The sequence below is a fragment of the Hyperolius riggenbachi genome, chromosome 1 (assembly GCF_040937935.1).
Source record: "Hyperolius riggenbachi isolate aHypRig1 chromosome 1, aHypRig1.pri, whole genome shotgun sequence".
NCBI lineage: Eukaryota > Metazoa > Chordata > Amphibia > Anura > Hyperoliidae > Hyperolius > Hyperolius riggenbachi.
Genome location: NC_090646.1, coordinates 433,411,162 through 433,430,851, shown reverse-complemented (window position 1 = coordinate 433,430,851; position 19,690 = coordinate 433,411,162). Strand labels below are relative to the sequence as shown.

The 19,690-nt window shown below is 42.2% G+C and overlaps 1 protein-coding gene and 1 long non-coding RNA gene across 2 annotated transcripts in view; one reads left to right on the top strand and one right to left on the bottom strand.

Moving 5' to 3' along the window:
- LOC137553048 (uncharacterized) overlaps positions 1-19,690 on the bottom strand; it is a 133,958-nt gene that overhangs the window by 81,971 nt on the left and 32,297 nt on the right. The window lies entirely within an intron of this gene.
- Positions 10-19,690, top strand: part of LOC137561763 (integrin alpha-E-like) — a 20,947-nt gene continuing 1,266 nt past the window's right edge. The window contains exons 1-3 of the mRNA XM_068273119.1: positions 10-32; positions 946-1,078; positions 10,321-10,422. Of these exons, the coding sequence (XP_068129220.1) occupies positions 983-1,078; positions 10,321-10,422 (198 nt within the window). The 5' untranslated portion in view covers positions 10-32; positions 946-982. The remainder of the gene's footprint in view (positions 33-945; positions 1,079-10,320; positions 10,423-19,690) is intronic.

Here is a 19,690-nt window from a genome sequence, read left to right as displayed (position 1 = left end):
GATCATCTCTTCACTCAGGGGCACAGGATCGGGTAAATCAATACATTTGTGCGCACTGACACTGCCACAGCAAGAAGGTGACTCGCATAGAAGCCGAAGGGGGGACTTTTAAGCACATATTTTGTACTGAAAAATTCGGCTTCTATGCAAATATATACGGTATCATCTCCAAGAAGCCTAATTTATGGCAAAAAACAAGATATACAGTATATCATTTATTTGTGATAAGTATTGATAAAGTTATTGGCGAACTAATGGGAGGAGTGCTGACAGGGGAAAATTGCTTCCGTCCTTAAGGCAAAAACAGCCGTGGGCTGAAGTGGATAAAAGAAAATAAATAAATATAGCAGCCTCCATATCAATCTTAGTTCAGGTGTACTTTAAATCAGGAGGAGCCTAAATTATTTTCTTCCAGTCTAATACCCATGTAATGTTGTTTGCCGGCAATCAGGAACCGATACCTCAGGCAGCATTGCAGGGTCGGGGCTGTGCAGACATGTTTCTTGCATTGCAAGCGAGCAACGAGTTCTGCTCTATGCAGGGGCTGGAGTGACGTGGGAGTGATGTCGGGCAGGGGCTAGGGAAAGTGGGTGAGTACAATGTAATCTCCTATCTCGCGGCCAAAGTGATTTGCCAAGCAAATTGCTGGCCAAGTGGTTGGGAGGCATCAGGAGCTGTCATACAGATGCTGGATTCTCGGCAGAGGCAGTCATTATCAGTCGCCAAGTTTCATCTGGTATATGTACAGGTCTTAAGATGAATGGTCCATATCAAAGAGTTAGCCATCCTTATAATAGGAGCAGTAAGTGGGCAGAAGTGGGAGCTCAGATATGGAGATCTAGACACTGTCAAAAATGATGAAAGGCCGATCCATGCAAATATGCAATATATTATTAATCGGTAATTGGTACACGGGCACAGACTGTTTTTTTTTCTTTTATTTAGGAAGGAACTTATTGTTGGGCACACCAAAGACCTGACCATGAGCATTTCCTTGGAAAATACAGGAGATGATTCCTACATGACGAATGTGACACTGATATATCCTAAAAACCTGCAGTTCAATACAATTAAACCGGTAAATACAACACATATGAGTGATTACATAATGACTGGTTTCTTTTTTTCAGACTACAAATAAGACTTTTACAATGATCTTCCCTTTCAAAACTGATAATAGTGTTGGCGTTCGAATTCGATTGCATTTGGAAATCTGCATTTTCCTGCACACCGCACCCAAAGCAGTGGACAGGGTCAGGGGGAGGTCACATACTAGCGGTTCACACTATGCGTCATGTGACTCTGATGGTTTCTCCTTCTGGCTTGGAAGGTGAAAGCATTAGAGTCAAATGAAGCACGGCGTGAAGCCACAAGTAAGTGTCCTCCCCATGACCCAGTCCACTGCTTCGGGTTATTAGTGACTGGTCAAAAAATCCAACCAAGTATGGTCGATAAATGAGAAGGTTATAATTTTGGCTTTCATGAGAATTCAACCAGTTAAAATCGTCAGGAAGTCCATATTACTGGCCCAGTTCCAAGTTGCATACAGTCAAGGCCGAATTTATACCTTTTCCGCCCCTAGGCTAAGTATGTTGTGGCACCCTCTCCATGTACAGCAGTGCCCATCTCATGTGCAGCCCTCTCTTCCATGTATAACATCTATGTACTTCAGTCCCCTCTTTCATGTACAGCTCCCTTGGGCATCAGTTTTCATTTTCATGTGTTGCTACCCATCTGCAGTCTTCTTTTTCATAAATAGCAACCCCTATTTCATGTCCAGGTGCCCCCTTATGCTGCTGCTACCCAAGGCCTGGACCTTTGTGAACTTTCCAGAAATCTGGCCCTGCACTGTGCATTAAATTTGCAATCAAGCCAGAACTATTGACATCAATCTCATTGATTATCTCTAATAACAAGCTTGTGCAGAAATAGAACTGCCCCCAAACCAACTACACACCCCTGGCCTGAGTATAAAATACTTTATTGTTATTATTATTATTGATTTCTAACGCAGAAACATATTCTGCGGTGCTGTACAAAGTAAGAAACAAACATGGGGTACAAAATAATACAGACAATGGTATACACTAATATATAAAATACAGAATTGGTAGAATATACAAAATTGATAATTACAGTGACAAAAGTAACATTAATAAAATGTGTAATAAATTCCAACACTCAAAAGGGTGAGAGCTGCCCTTGCAAGCTTACAATCTAAATAAATGGTGGTGGGGGGTGAGGGGGGGGGACAAGAGATGTAGTAGTATACAATATTGATACCTAGAGGCAGGGTGTTGTGTATTATCTAGTAGGAATACAGCCAGAGGTCAAAGGGATAATGGCTTAAGGTAGAGTGTATGTATGAGGGAAAAAGTGAGTTGTGAGGGCATTTACAGATATCAAATGTTGGAAGGTCACGGATGTGTTGTGGAAGGGGATTCCAGAGGAGGGTGAAGCACGTGCAAAATCTTGTATACGTGAATGTAAGGAGGTGATTTTAGAGGAGGACAAAAGAAGGTCATGTGTAGATCTGATATTGCGGTTGGGTTGGTATCTGGAAACTAGTGAGGAGACGTACAAAGGAGAGAGATTGTGGAGAGCTTTGTAAGTTAGGGTTGAGTTTGAACTGGATCCTCTGGTTAAGTTAGTGTTAGTTGGTAGTCCACAAAGTAATATGCTGTGATGATCAAAAATGCCGATATTCTTTTCACCTTATTTTCATGAAAATAAGTAAAATTTTTGCTTCCACAAGCAAAAATTTGCTCTAATATTTTTTTTTTGCCTAATATTTGCTGACTTTCGCAGTTCATAGCAAAGCCTCCTTACTAGGTGGAATCACAAAATTTGCAGGGTATGTTAAGGAGACAAGTGGGTACAGGAAGAAAAAAGACCTCATAGTTTTGGAGAAAATTGATTTTAAAGTTACGATAGGAAAAAAGTATACGTTTCAATGCGGTAAATAACAGATAATGTAGCAACCTAATGCTAGTGTAAATTTACATTTATCAAAAGAAAGATAATAGACAATCATCAGACAATAGACAATCATCAATAAACAATCATCAATAGACAATAGGCAATAAATAGACAATAATCAATAGACAATCAGACAATAGACAATTGACAAAAAATAGACAATAGACAAACAATAAACAATAGACATTTAATAGACAATCAATTTCAATAGGAAATAGACAATCATCAAGAGACAATCATCAAACAATAGACAATCAGACAATAGACATTCACACAATAGACAATTATTGAATAGACAATAGACAAACAAACAACTCATCAATAGACAATCATCAATAGACAATCATTAACAGACAATAATCAACAGACAAACATCAATAGACAATAGACAATCATCAATATACAATCAGTAGACAATAGGCAATTATCAATAGACAATCATAATCAGATAATATACAATCATTATCAGACAATAGACACTCAACAATAGACAGTCATCAATAGACAATATATAATCATCAATAGGCAAAAGAAAATCATCAATAGACAATCAACAATAGACAGTCATCAATAGACAATCATCAATAGGCAATAGACAATCAACAATAGACAGTCATCAATAGACTATCATCAATAGACAATAGGCAATCATCAAACAATAGACAATCAGACAATAAAGACAAAGAATAGACAATAGATAATCAATAGACACTCATCAATAGACAATTATCGATAAATAATTATCAAACAATAGACAATCAGGCAAATACAATCACACAATAGATAATCAAGACAAAGAATAGACAAAAGTCAAACAATAGACAATCAATAGAGAATAAACTATTAATAGACAATCAATAGACAGTCCTTAGTAGACAGTCAAAAGACAATAGAAAATCATCAATAGTCAATAATAAAAATACAATAGACAATCAAACAATAGACAATCAAAATACAATAGACAATCAACAGACAATAGACAAACAATAGACAATCAACAGACAAAAGATAATCAATAGTCAATAGACAAGCAATAGACAATAGACAATCAACAGACAATCAATAGGCAATAGACAATCATCAATAGATAATCATCAATGGACAATAGACAATAATCAATACACAATCATCAATGGACAATAGATAATCATTAATAGACAATTATCAATAAACAATCATCAGTAAACAATCATCAATAGACAATAATCAATCATCAACAGACAATGGACAATCATCAACAGATAATCATCAATAGACAACAGACAATCAGACAATAGACAATCATCAATAGACAATCATCAATAGACAATAATCAATCATCAATAGACAATCATCAATAGATAATCATCAAACAATAGACAATCAGACAATAGACAATCAATAGATAATAGACATTAATCAGACAATCGACAATCATCAATAGATAATCATAAATAATAAATCATCAATAGGCAATCATCAATAAACAATCAATAGACAATCATCAATAGGCAATCATCAATAGGCAAAAATCAAACAATAGATAATCAGACAATAGACAATTGACAAAGAATAGATAATAGACAATCAATAGACAACAGACAATCATCAATAGGCAATAGACAACCATAAATAGACAATCTGTGTGGGGGTCCCACTGCTGTTCATAAAATTTAACCTCTCCTGAGGTCTTTTATTCCGATAGATTAGATTCCGCCGTGCGGAGCTTAACGTCTGACGTCACGCGCACACCCGGAAGCGAGTGGACCGGCCGGTCACCGTTACTAGCGCGGAATCACATTAGCTATTCGGCTGGAGGAAGGAATAGAGCGGGACGCCCCGGAGCGGGACATCCTTCATACTTCAGCGGATGGGCATCGGTGGAAGTGATTTGTGACATGCTTGAACTTGCCCTGGATGCGTAAGTGTGTTTCTATGTGCGTCCAGAGGCAAGCATTTGCAGTTTTACGCTATGTTTTCTCCTTTTATGTGTTTTATTTGAGATCTATCGGAATAAAAGACCTCAGGAGAGGTTAAATTTTATGAACAGGAGTGAGAGAATTTTGTTCGCAAGGCTGTACTGAGCGCTGTTTCCACCTGTCTATAGAGGTGGGCTTTATTTGGTGAGCATATTGTTGTGTAGGGAGTGGGACCCCCACGGCATGGAATGAGAGCACATTTTTCACAAAGTGACACCACTGAGGAGTTTATTTTTATTTTAATTTAATTCTATTTGAACAGTATTACCCTATGTCGAGAATTGCTTTCCTTGCAGGACTTTACCATGTACATATGGATATGAACACTGCTTAAAATCCACCATTAATTAAGGTGGTCTGAATTCGGTGAGCATATAAGGAGAAGGGGTGTGGGTCTATGAATTTATGACATCAGCCTTCACAATTCACTGGAGCACTTTTGGGTGGTGTGTTGCATACTACTGATAATCTGAACGTTATCACCCTATGTGGAGAATTTTTGTATTTTTCTAGGAGTGGTGAATTCAACTGTATTCTCCCACTGAACCTCTAACAGTGATCCTAAAGGTGGATGGAAAATACCTTCTGAATTAATTCTTGAGGACTTTTGTAAGATAAACTGTAGCCTTTCAAAAAACTAGGTACAGAATCTGGTGAGCGCAGCAGTTAAACTTGAACATTGAAATCTGTGTGATTGTCTATTATCTAAATGTCTATTGTCTAAATGTCTTCTAATGTCTATAGACAATCAAGACAAAAATAGGCAATAGTCAAACAATAGACAATCATCAATCAACAATCAATAGACAATCAATGGAGAGTAGACAATACACAAACAATAGACAATGGACAATAGATAATCAATAGACAAAAAAAAAGACAATCAATAGACAAAAGACAATAGACAATCTTCAATAGACCATCATCAATAGATGATAGACAATCATCAATAGAAAATTATCAGTAGACAAAAGACAATCATCAATAGACAATAGGCAATAGACAGTCCTCAATAGCCAATCATCTTTAGACAACAGACAACAGTGGTGAGCGAAAATGCCAATATTCTTTTCACCCTATTTTTGCTAAAATAATATTTTAGCTTTTTTTTGCTTAATATTTATCCACTTTCGCTGTAAATAGCAAAGCCCCCTTACAAGCTAGAATCACCATATCAGCAGGGTATGTTAAGGAGAAAAGTTGTTTTTTTTTCAAAAAGACCTTATAGTTTTAGAGAATATCAATTTTAAAGTTAAAATAGGAAAAGTATACATTTACATACAGTAAATGACAGATAATGTAGCAACCTAATGGTAGTGTAAATTTACATATATTAAAAGAAAGAGCAAGGAATTCCATGACGGGGTTTCCGAGTGGGTCTGTATGCATTGCGTACAGACCCCCTGGAAACCCTGTGGAAGTGGCAACGCTTTGGCCAGGGATTGCTATACAGCTGCAATAAGGCTGTATAAGTGTATAAGGATCCCTGGCAATTTTACCAATTATTTAAAACTTTTTTGTTGTTGTTCAGAGTGTGGGAAATAAAAAAAAAAGAGGGGTCCGTTCTCCCAAGCCTCTTTAACCCCTTGTCCCCCATGCAGGCTGGGATAGCCAGAAAGCGGAGCATGGGCTTTGCACCGTGAGCTATACCAGTCCGCATGATCCATGGTATGGTATGGCAAAGTCTTCCTCTCTCCCCCAGAGCCCTTGTCCACACTATGGACAAGGGGCTCTTCCCCACCTCTGGTGCCCCAAGAGGAGGTCGGGGTGACGATGCCCTGGGGGTGTTTATGGTGGCATCTGGGAGTCCCCATTAAAAAGGGGACCCCCAGATACCAGCCCCTTCCCAGGAGAAATGAGTATAGGGGTACATAGGGCCCCTTACCCATGTCCCCAAGGGGTTAAATGAAATAAAAACACAACCACATATAAAGTCGTTTACTATTCTTAATTAACCAGAATTAGTTACCTGTACCCTAAAAAAATGTTTCCACGTCAACATCCTCAGAAATTCCCCATGCCAATATACTCTAATGTTGCAAACTTGATTGAAGATCTGCGCACCCAACACCACATACCGCCGTTCCCCGCGCAGCTTTAGCATGCATGGCTTTTCTTCTCTCCTCCCCACCCATTGCACCTATCTCGCCCACGCCAGCACCTTGGAACTACCACAGCACCCTGATAACAGGGTGCTACAGGTGCTCCAGGGTGCCAGTGTGGGTGGGGGAGATAGGTGCAGTAGGCGGGGAGAAGAAGGGTAGCCATGGAGGAAAGAGCTCTAGCTATACTAAGTGCAGCTAAAGTCAAAGCATCTTTAAATTTGCCTCCCAATGGGGATCAGAAGGATCCCCATTGGTCTGTTAATAGACCAAGGGGGACCTTCGGAGCCTTACAGGGCAGCGGGTGCGACGTTATCGTCGCACCGCGCATTATTAACGGCTGCGCACGCACTACGCCTAGTGGGTGCAAACCACAGAGTTAGGTGGTTTGCGCCCACTAGGTATTAAGGCACACTAACCAGCTTAATTGCTGGTTAGTGAATCAGGGTCACCATGGACCTTGTGGGCTGGTATAGCTCAGGGTGCGAAGCCCCATGCGGCTGGGCTCCACATCCTTGCTATCCCAGCCTGCATGGGGGACAAGTGGTTAAGGAGGCTTGGGAGGGGAAACCCCACATCATTTTTTTAAATTTCCCACGCTCTGAACAAAAAGAAAAAATGTTTAAAAAATAGGTAAAGTTGCCAGGGATCCTTATACAGCCTTATTGTGTTTGTATAACAATCCCTTCCAGGGAGTCTGTACACACTGCGTTTGGACACCCGTCAAGAAATTCATTGCTCTTTCTCTTGATATATGCAAATTTACACTACCGTTAGGTTGCTACATTATCTGTCATTTACTGCATTTAAGTGTATCCTTTTTCCTATCGTATATTTAAAATCGATTTTCTCCAAAACTATAAGGTCTTTTTGAAAATTGTACCCACTTTTCTCCTTAACATACCCTGCAAATTTGGTGATTCTAGCTTGTGAGGGGGATTTGCTATTAACCACGAAAGTTGGTAAATATCAGGCGAACAGTTTTGTGAATTTATATGGAAAATCTCAAAAGCGAAAAATGCAAAAATGTAAACATATTTTTGTGAAAAAAATTTCAAAAATGAAAATGGCATTTTCGATGTGAAAATTCTTTTGGCGAAAATTTGCAAGAAGTGCTGGTAGTATGTCACAATAGTCCAACCGACATATTATAAGAACATGTATTGTGTCCTGAGTGAGAAAAGGTTGGTTGCAGGGTATGTTATTGAGTTGGAGATGACAGGAGCTGGTTAGGGAGTGAATGTGAGGAATAATAGAGAGAAAGGAGTCAAATATTACTCCTAAACACCGTGCTTTGGGAACTAAAGTTATAGTACGGTTATTATTGTTATATAAGCCAGAGAGGTGGATAGAGACAGTGGAAAAAGGATTAGTTACTCATATTATGTTTTAAGAAGCGAGAGGTCATGGAAGAAGATATAGCAGACAAGCAGTCAGGAACACGTGCGAGGAGGGAGTTAAAGTCTGGGGCCGAGAGGTACAGTTGTGTACCATCTGCATATAAGTGGCTTTGAAACCCAAATGAGTTAATTCAGTTGCCACGATCATGCATGTAGATGGAAAAGAGGAGGTGCCCCACAGACAGAGGGCTTGATTCACAAAGCGGTGCTAACAGTTAGCACGCTGGTGAAAAGCCCTTTATCACTCCTAAACTCAGTTTAGGCGTGATAAGTTTAGGCGTGATAAGTTTAGGTGTGATAAGTTTAGGCGTGATAACTATAGCACCAACTGGGTTAGCACCGCAGTGCACAGCTGATCAAAAGTTTTGCGCTAGCAAAGTCTGGTGCGCTTCGCATAGAGTTTAATGGCGCTGCTTTGCGTGCGGGACTTTGCGCGCGATCTAAACTTATCTAAACTTATCACGCCTAAACTGGCTTTTCACCAGCGTGGTGCAATGGTTATCACGCCTAAAGTCTTTTAGGTGTACTAACTGGGTTAGCACCGCTTTGTGAATCGAGCCCAGAGGATGCAAAGAAGAGATCTGCTCCGAGTAAGAAACTGTGAAAGACCTTCCAGAGTGATATGAAGATATCCAGGAGAGAGCAAAGCCCTTTATACTTATAGATGAAAGTATCTGTAGAAGTAAGGGGTGGTCAATAGTATCAAACGTTGACATATCGGAATGAATATGAGTATGGAATAATAGCTTTGGGTTTAGCTGTAAGAAAATCATTGGCCACTTTAGTAAGAGCCATTTCTGTGGAGTGGTTACAGTGAAAGACAGACTGGAACTGATCAAGCCTGGAGTTAGCAAATAAATTATGGCTTAGTTCAGCATGTATGTGTCGTTCAAGTAATTCTGGATACTTCACTTTCTATACACAAGTTAACCCTGTTAGGATACTACACAATTAAGTCTTATACTGCTAACATCAACAGCTCTACTCCTAATTCTGATATTACCTTTACACCAAAAACTAATTTAACATAAACAAGTATATGAAGCAGGATAACAGCAAAAAGAGAGCTGGTGTAAAATTACCATGCACATTACCAAGAAAACTGCACCAAATGATTGGCATCACAAACCACTTCCCTGTGAAAAATATCTATGTAAGAGATATATAGCTATATGAAATTCTGTAGATACTGTTGAAAATTAGTTTTACAACAATAAGGCAGGATTCACAGTGGTCAGTTGCATAATGCATGCATTAAAATGAGTGTGAACTGCAATGGAGACTGGATATCACTGGCGTAACAATAGGGCCTGTAGCCCCTGCTCTGTTGTCACTTCCGGAGGTGACGTCACTTCCGGAAGTGACGTCAGACGCTAGAGCGAAGAGTATGCGGTGGAACGCACGGAAGGTATGTATCTGTCCGCCGCTGCCCGCTGCCCACACTGTAACTCAAGCTGGAGGGGAGCGCAGAGGGGACAGCCCCATGGTGAGGGAGAGGGGGGGGAACTTCCCCTCTCCCCGCCAACTGTGGCTAAGGCTTTCCCCTCATGCTGCCACCCTCCAGCCCCCACAAAATGGCCCCGAGTGGGCCCCAGGGGGGGGGGTTCGCTCTGAAATTCTGCAGGGGGGCCCGGTGGGGCCTAGTTACGCCCCTGCTGGATATAGACTTTAATACAAAGCCTGTATGCAGCGAGTTAAAATAACGCAATAAGTTATAAGGCAGTACTGTGGACAGGCCTATAGAATTGTATGGGCAGTAAGTTGACATGCAGAATTATTCTGCAATGCAATTGATCACTGTGAACTAGGCCTAAAACAATGCTCTTTTATTATTTTTTTGTCCTGAAAAATGGTACACTTACTGCATTTTGTCTCTTGTAGGCTAATAATCCCAATGTCAAATGCTATGAATTTAAGGGTCATCATTCCCTTAACTCTACAATGAAGTGTAGTATACGACATCCTGTCTTCAAATCTTCCAAAGTAAGTACAGTTAGTCATTTCAATCAAACTCGAGAACTCTCAGTTTATAGGTCTCTCATTTCAGCACATTAAAGTACACTAAAACAAAACATTTTGAATAAAATATAACTTCAGAATGTGGCTATGAGCACTCCTCTAACAGTTAAACACCAAAGAAGGAAAGAAATAAAACTACAGTCCAAGGTAAGTATAGAATCAACCTAAAAACTATATGGGTCGCCACACAATGGGGGGTAACCACCCTGAAACAATATCTGTAGAAAGTCTGTGCAGGCGCTCAGGGCTTACACCACAAGCAAGGTGGCTGCAAAAACCAGTAACAAAGTGACACAAAGATCTAACATGTTGTTACTTAAAAATACAGGTATTGTAACAAATTTTGCCCCTCAAGTAGTTTTCCCACGTTGCACTGTTTGACCCACTATAGACCACCAGGGAAACTACACTGGAGGGTGAAGCCCTAAATCAACAGGAAAGCCACATGGGGGAGGGAGTGGGAAAGACCTTGACTCCAGTGAACTGTACAGGGGAGGGAGGGGATCACTAAACACCAGGGAACTATACAGGGGAGGGGGCATTAGACAGCCGTCCAGGGAACTGTATAGAGGAGGGAGAGGGGGCAATAGACTCCAGGGAACTGTAAAGGGGAGAGAGTACCACTAAACACCAGGGATTTGTATAGGGGAGGGAAGACCACTAAACACCAGGGAACTGAATAGGGGAGGGAAGGAGGGAGGCGTACCTGGATTTTCAGCTGGGCTTTTTAACACAGGTTGTGCCAAATGACAGCTCACTTTGCTGCCACACAAATTCGGGGGGTGTTAAATTCTATTCCCCATCCGAGTTGTTGCATCTCGGAGGGAGAAGTAATTCAGGGTCCGGCAACCACCGGTTCCCCTAATTACCCATACACGGGGGGCGGAATATAGCACTATTACTATAGTCACGCCAAGCTTTGGCGCTATGTTAGCTGATGGTGTAATGGTTAAGGGCTCTGCCTCTGACACAGGAGACCAGGGTTCGAATCTCGGCTCTGCCTGTTCAGTAATCCAGCACTAATTCAGTAGGAGATCTTTGGCAAGTCTCCCTTACACTGCTACTGCCAATAGAGCGCGCCCTAGTGGCTGCTGCTCTGCTCCGGCGCTTTTTTAGTCCGCAAGGAGAAAAGCGCAATATAAATGTTATTTGTCTTGTCTTGTCTTGTCTTGTATGTGGCAGTCGGCTAAAAGCCATGCTTCGAGGAGGGAGGACCACTACACACCAGGAAACTTTAAAGGGGAGAGAGGACTACTAGACACCAGGGAACTGTAGTAGAGAAAAGAGGGCCACTAGACACCACAGAACTTTATGGGGGGGCAACAGACACCAGGGAACTGTGTAGGGGAGGGAGGGGGAGTCATTAGACACCCGGAAACTTTATAAGGGAGGTAGATGGCCATCAGATATTGAGGTTTGCCCATGACTTGGTCCCAGGAAACTTTAAAGGGGAGAGAGGACTACTAGACACCAGGGAACTGTAGTAGAGAAAAGAGGGCCACTAGACACCACAGAACTATATGGGGGGGGGGGCAACAGACACCAGGGAACTGTGTAGGGGAGGGAGGGGGAGTCATTAGACACCCGGAAACTTTATAAGGGAGGTAGATGGCCATCAGATATTGAGGTTTGCCCATGACTTGGTCCCAGTGTTCAATTTCAGCCCATTTTGTATTGCGTTTGACACCCCCTGCATTAAAGCGAACATTTGTCAAACCTAACACAATGTCCACTAAGATTAAAGCTGAATTCTATGCAACCTTACCATTCTACCCAGAAAAAGAATGTTTACAGGCAGCTCTAATAAGTTAGATTTCTCTTAGTAATGCTTTCTTGGTACTAGCATACCACCACAGAAGTGACAGTATCTACTCTGCTCCTCTAACCGTACAACAGCCTCTGCATCGGCTAGCTTATTATCATGTGTTTTGAAAGGTGGCATGTTCACTCCCCATAAAGGCATGCTTACTCAAAGAAGCTAGTTGCATGTCAGGTGGGTGAATGTATAGTTTTACATGGCATGACCACACACCCTTTCAATTACATGGCTATGAACTCCAGTGCAGAGATTGCTGGATGTTGGATAGTTGGCTTGTGTATACATCCTACTAAACTAGTAAGCACTAGAAAGACAAGGTCCTGCAGACAATGCATTTGTTCACTGACACAAGTTTACTTTAAGCAGAAGTTTGCTTTACATTTGTATCCATATCCTTCACAATGACATAGAAACCTTTATCTGGTGGAAAGTGGCCAAGCTCTGGACAAAGGTTGTCCACATCTGCGGAAGGTCTATTTTGCTGAGTAAATGTTTATTAGAATCCCAACAATCTGCAAAAAAAAAAAAAAAAGAACTGCACAATATATTTACATGAAAAAAATGGCTACAATGTTCAGATTCTGGAGCACTTTGGAAGTAGTGATCACAATATGATACATTTAAATAACACAGTTTGGAACAAGGGGACACACTACTTATCTAAGGGCTCTTTCACACTAGAGGCTGCGCTAGAAAAGGCCAAAACGCTGCTTTTGGCTGCCAGCGTTTTGGTGTGTTTTGAAGGCGTTTCAACACCAATACATGATTATCAATGAAATGAGAAACGCCGCGGTCATCCCTAAAAAAGCGCCAGGGAGCTTCAAAACGCAACGCTCAAAAATGCGGCGTTAAGTGTGAAAGGTAAAATGAGAGTTTTTTTTTTTAAACCAGAAAATAGTTTATTAAGGATTTTGAACAGGGTCATGATACATACAGGCATATAGTAAAGCAGATACTGGTATAATAGGAACACATCACATATTTTGATATATATGTTACGGCCAGAACCCGAAGTTTGGCCAGAACTAGAAGTGGCCGGCCACTTCGGGTTCTGGCCGGCCAATGCGCGAACTGGCCGCTGCGCTGCGGCCAATGTGAGAAATGAAACAATTCCTGTAAGGTTTAATGTGATGTTGTGGCCGCAGCGCAGCGGGGGCAAAAAATGTATCACACATCTTTACTTTATTCAATGGCATTAAGCCGCCCGGCTTTTTCCTCTGCCTCTCTCTCCTCCCCCCCCCCCGCCTCTCTCTCCCCCCTTCTCTTATGGGCACAGCCGGGCGGGGACACGCGTGTCCAGGAGAGTCGTTCCTCGCGGCAGGAGAGCAGAGCGGGGAGGCTGCAGACATTGCTTCTGCCAGCACCCGCTCTGCAAGAACGGCAGGATTCCCCTGCCGCGACGAACGACTCCGGAGGGACACGCGTGTCCCCGCCCGGCTGTGCCCATAAAGAGAAGGAGAGAGAGAGGCGGGGGGGGGGGGGGGGGGGGGAGGAGAGAGAGGCAGAGGAAAAAGCCGGGCGGCTTAATGCCATTGAATAAAGTAAAGATGTGTGATACATTTTTTGCCCCCGCTGCGCTGCGGCCACAACATCACATTAAACCTTACAGGAATTGTTTCATTTCTCACATTGGCCGCAGCGCAGCGGCCAGTTCGCGCATTGGCCGGCCAGAACCCGAAGTGGCCGGCCACTTCTAGTTCTGGCCAAACTTCGGGTTCTGGCCGTAACATATACATATCACGTATTACATAGGCACAGACACTTTGAATAGAAAGGGAATTTGATATTGAGAAGTTGTTATGTCACACAGAGTACCCACAGGGTTGGATCTGAAGTACAGTTAAATAACGGTTAATGAAAGAGCATCGTGTACAACATTTACCAAGGAGGTTATTTGTCCAGAGGACCCACAGTTAAGAATTTTCACACATCGTACACGTTGCCCAATTTAAGGATATAAAGTCTACAACCTAGATACATGCATATTTTGGCACTCTTATAGATGTATATTCATTACATTGCTGTTATTACCTGTCTTTCCACTTATCCCAGAATAAATGGAATTGTGGGATACGTTTCCTGTGGATATATATCAATTTTTTAAAGGGCAATGTAGTGTCTAACCTTTTAATCCAACTACCCAAACCTGGAGAGGTCGAGGATATCCAATTCAAAACTATCTCCTGCCTGGCCGCAAGGAGTGTTTCCTGTATAAATGTTTTAGTGCCGGAGTGCAGTTCTTCTTCTGTAATTATGCCAAGCAGGCACATTAGGGGGTCAAGTTCTACTGGGCAACCCATTTTATCATGTAGAAATTTCACCACCTGGGACCAAAAATTGGCCACAGGTGGGGACTTCCACACCAAATGGTAAAAAGAAGGGGCATGAGCCTTGCATTTAGGGCATTCATTGCTGACTTCTGGTTTGTATTTGGCCATTCTGGCTGGGGTAAGATAGGCTTGATATATATAGTTTAGTTGTGTGGCACGATCTTTAACATTGAGTGAAACTTTCTGGACTGCTGCAAGTGCATCTTACCAGTCTTCATCCCCAATGACTAAGCCCTCATCTGCCCATTTAACTTTAGCAGGTTCCGTACGTTCCAATGCTTTAGATGTTATAATTTCCTTGTATAAAGTTCCAATTATATGTTTTGTTGGGCCTTCGGCAATTAAAGATATTATAGGGTGAGGTGCTATTTGTATTGGATTACCCCTGAATTGGTGTTGGATGTTATGCTGCAGTTGAAGATAGCGGAAATAATGTGGGGCTAATGCTGGAAATTGATCTACTAATTTATTGAATGGGAGGAGCTTACCCTGCTTAATTATCTGACCTAAAAACATCACCCCACTTTGTTGCCATAAATGTGGGTCAGGCACCTTACTGAGCTCAAATAAATTAGGGTTATCCCATATAGGTGTGCGAGGATCATAACTTGTCAGGGGGTATATTGCGCTGGTTCATTTCCATATTAAGTGTGCTAGTGCTAAAATAGTATTAGATGAATTAGGGGGTGTTAATAATCCTCTTAAAAGATCTAGTGCCACACTTTCTTTGTCCAGATCCAAGCTGTACCCCAGCACCTCCGCATTGTAAAGAGAGCCTGCCGTAAACCAGGATGCCATATGTTGCAATTGAGCAGCAAAGTAATAGTGCTGCACTGAGGGAAGTGCGAGTCCACCTAAGCCATTAGGATTTATCAATAGTGAGTGTTTAATACGGGCTCTTTTATTGTTCCAGATAAATGTAATTATATGTGAGCGCAGTTTTTTGAAATACGCAAGAGGAACATATACTGGCGATTGATGCAAAACGTACAGGAGCTTGGGTAGGAGAACCATCTTAATAAGGTTTATGCGGCCGACTATAGTAAGGTACAGCTTGGACCACGACTTACACTTGGCCTGTGTTAGCTGAATGAGAGGGTATATTTCCTACTGAAGATATGTCTTTGGAGGGAGACTAATCTGTACCCCCAGATATTTGAAGGACTGGACTGTGAGCAAAGGTGTCGCTGGTACGGTTGTCTCATCAGAGGGTTGGTCTACGTACATTATCACAGATTTAGATTTATTTAATTAAAGACCGGAATGGTACCCTGATTCTTCAATTGTGGCAATTGCTAGTTGAAGGGATTTCCCAGAGTCTGCGAGATAGAGAATCGTGTCGTCGGCGTAGAGGCCTATTTTCTCCTCAGTGTGCTCAGTACGGAATCCGCAAATCTCAGGGTGTGATCTAATATGACACGCCAGCGGCTCAACTGCCAACGCATATAACAGGGGGGAAAGGGGGCAGCCCTGCCTGGTACCTCTACCTAATGTGAATGCCTCTAAGATCCAGCCATTAGTGCAGACTCTAGCACTTGGGGAGCCATAAAGGAGGCCTACCCACTTGCGAAAGGTGTCACCAAAGCCAAACCTGGCAGGGACCGCTTCAAGGTAAGACCATACCACTGTGTCAAATGCTTTGGCCATATCAAGGGATGCCACCACTCTTTTACCTGTATTAGTGTGATTGGCTTGCATGTTTGTCCACAAACGGCGGACATTCATGGCCGTGTTTTTACCTGGCATAAACCCAGTTTGATCTGGGTGTATTAGGGATAGTATCACAGTATTTAGCCTAATTGCTAGAATCTTCACCAAAATCTTTATATCCACTGGCAGGAGGGATATTGGGCGATACGAATCACAATAAAGCGGGTCCTTGCCAGGCCTAGGCAGTACTATTATCAATGCTTCTTGCATAGATTGCGGTAATGAACCAGAATCATACGCATTAATAAATGTTTGTAAGAGAAGAGGGGCTATTATTTCGTCGTATCTTTTATATACCTCGATTGGTAGTCCGTCTAGGCCTGGTGCTTTTTTGTTTGGGAAACTAGCTATGGCTATCATAACTTCTTCTAAGGTAAGGGGAGCATCGTGGGAGGTTAATTTCTGCCAAGTATATCTCTGAGTCTGACCTAGAGGCAGCGGTTTGACTCTTGTATAGAGAGTTATAATAATCAAAAAAGATCCTGTTAACTTCAGAGCTGCCTGTAACAACCGTGCCCTGAGGGTCCGCTATATGTGTTATCACTGAGGGAGAAGTGAAAGCTTTGGATATTGTTGCCAGGAGAGTGCCTACCCTTTCCCCCTGTTCATAGAAAGCCTGCTTATTGAAGAATAGTTTACTTTTGGTAATTTCATCTATGAGATGATTATGTTTGCTGGCTAGTGCACGCTATTGATCAAGGGAGTCTTGAGCATGGGTGGTAAAGTACTTTGAACGAGCTGTCTCTATCTGATCTAGCAAGATTTGCTCTTTGCGTTTAGAATCATCTTTGCATTCTGCTACTGCCGCAATGAGCACACCCCGGGCAAATGCCTTCAAAGTATCCCACACCAACGACACATTCTCCTCATCTCTGTGGGTACAAATAAAGTCTTCCAGTTTTTTGGCAATTTTTTCATGTGTGTTAATGAGATCCAACCAGAACGGGTTGAGCTTCCAGTACTGAAACGGAGGCTTATTCCCCCATGCGACCTTAAGTGTAATTGGAGAATGGTCTGAAACTAACCATGGTAAAATCTCAACATGAGACACATCTTTTAAAATCAGAGGGGACACAAAGAACAGGTCAATACGCGATGAGGTATTAAATGTAGCGGAGTGGCATGTATATGAAAGCTGCGTGGGGAAGAAATGGCGCCACGGATCAATATAGTTGAGTTCACTCATTACGTTTGCAAGTGTAGTGGTTTTGTCTTGTTTGGGGGGAAAACTGTCTGAGGAGGGATTGCAGACCGAATTAAAATCATCCATCCAAAGGACATGAGCACATGGGTGTCTTAATACAAATTCTATGCCTTCTTTAACTACGCCTACCGCGTATGGGGGAGGAATATATATGTTCAAAATGAGCAAGGGAATACCTGAAATTCTGCAATGTAAGAATACATATCTGCCCATTTGATCCTCACGAGTCGCTAGCACTTGGAATATAAGGGATTTTCTAATTAAGAGCGACACCCCCCTTGAGTATTGTGAGTATGAAGAGTGAAAAGACCAACCCACCCAGTTTCTACGCCGTGCCTGTGTCTTGTCTCCCGTAAGATGTGTCTCCTGCAGAGTCACAATATCCATTCTCTGACGTGTTAGATATGTCATCACCAACTGACGTGTCACTGGATTATTTAAACCTCTCACATTCCAGCTAAGAACTTTAAGGTTACTTTGCGCTATTCTTGTTGCTGTTCATACATATAGGCAGCATATAATAGTCTAGTGCGATCTGCACCCTCTCATACCATTTCTTATGACGCTTGAATACATTAGCATAGTTTATCTTTTCCTAAAGTGAGGAATTTAAACCAAAATAAAAACCCTTCCCAAACCCTAACCCACCCTGACCTTTGAAAACAGCCAGAAGGTTCTTACACCCTAAACTAAAAACAATGTCCATATAGCAGACCACAGCTAAAAAAAAAACTGTAGCACCTTCTAGGCGGTAACACCTACAGTGGTATAGCCCTCTTACCAGTGCGAAAGGAGGAAGCGGTTACACAAGCTTCCAACAGCTCTTCCACGAGCCAGGTACCCCTTGGCTCCTGCACATTATTGTGTATACGTTTCTGGAGCAGTAGTACTATAAGTGATTTGCATTTTGTTTTGTTTTGACCATCACAGTACGTTACTACTTATACATCAGTGAGTATTTCTCGTATCGTACTAAGGTAGTCACCGGGACATATATCTTAATGGCATCCGGTACATGAGGCACGGCAGGAGGAGGGTCCCAGGCGCCCAAGAGGGGAGACACCCAAAAAAGGAAAATGAAGAAAAGGGATTATACAAAATAAAATTGGTAAATAGTAAACGGGGGGGGGGGGGGGGGCGTCTCCAACCCGAGGGCACCAGGGGCCCACCCCCAGCACCACCCCACCGGCCATTGTCGCCCCCAACTCCCCAGCACTTAATTCGCAAAGCCAGAAAGCCACCTTCCACTTGATATATGGTATTGTATTGTAAATTAACATTTTTCCCCTAACTCCATACAGTGGTGGCTCCAGAGGGTTCCTAGATGCTACATAAATACATTTGTGACCAGTAGTCCATGCATATATATTATTAACTTATGCATCCAGCATGTGTACTCGCATATGCCGCTGGAGGGAGGATGTCCAGGAAGTAACATAAGAAGTAAGAAAATTGAATTAAAGAAAAGGAGAGAGTGGGGACCTCCTCACCCGCAGGGCCCAGTGCCGGGAAGCAAGAAATTGACTTCGGGGTGTAGGCCCTAGCGGGAGAGGCGTGCACACTCCTAAAATCAAAAGAAACAGGATAATGAAAAGGACAAAAAGAAACATCTCCCCCCCCCCCCCCAATCTTTTAAAAAGAAAGGTTATTGAATATCCCTGCACACACACTTGTTGTCAATATACGTGACTTTAAAGACAACAGTTACAGAACCGGTGGCATTGTTTTGCATGGACATAACTACTATTGCAACATGATGCGAGCTACAGACCCCCTATACCCTCATGACTTTTTAGATTGACGTGGAAACAAGTCGGGCATGGTCTTAGCATATCACAAGAGTCTGCGTCCGCATGTTCAAGGAGAATCAACCCCTGCAAAGCTTAGCATCGGCCTGATGCATAGATTTATATATGATGCGGCCCAGTGCATTGTTTAGTAAAGAAATGTCCCACTTGCTGAACTTGTAATCATACTATTATAGTCCAACCATTGAGCTTAGTTATAAACAATAGGGTCATTGACTCCAGCAGGAGTAGGGGCAATGCAAACTGTACCGGTGAGAGGTGGAGTAAACGTTCAACAGTCTGGCTAAAGGGAAGGAGACGACAAATCAGTGTTCAGTCATAGTACTCACGAATACTTTATATATCTGGATCTCTGTCTGGA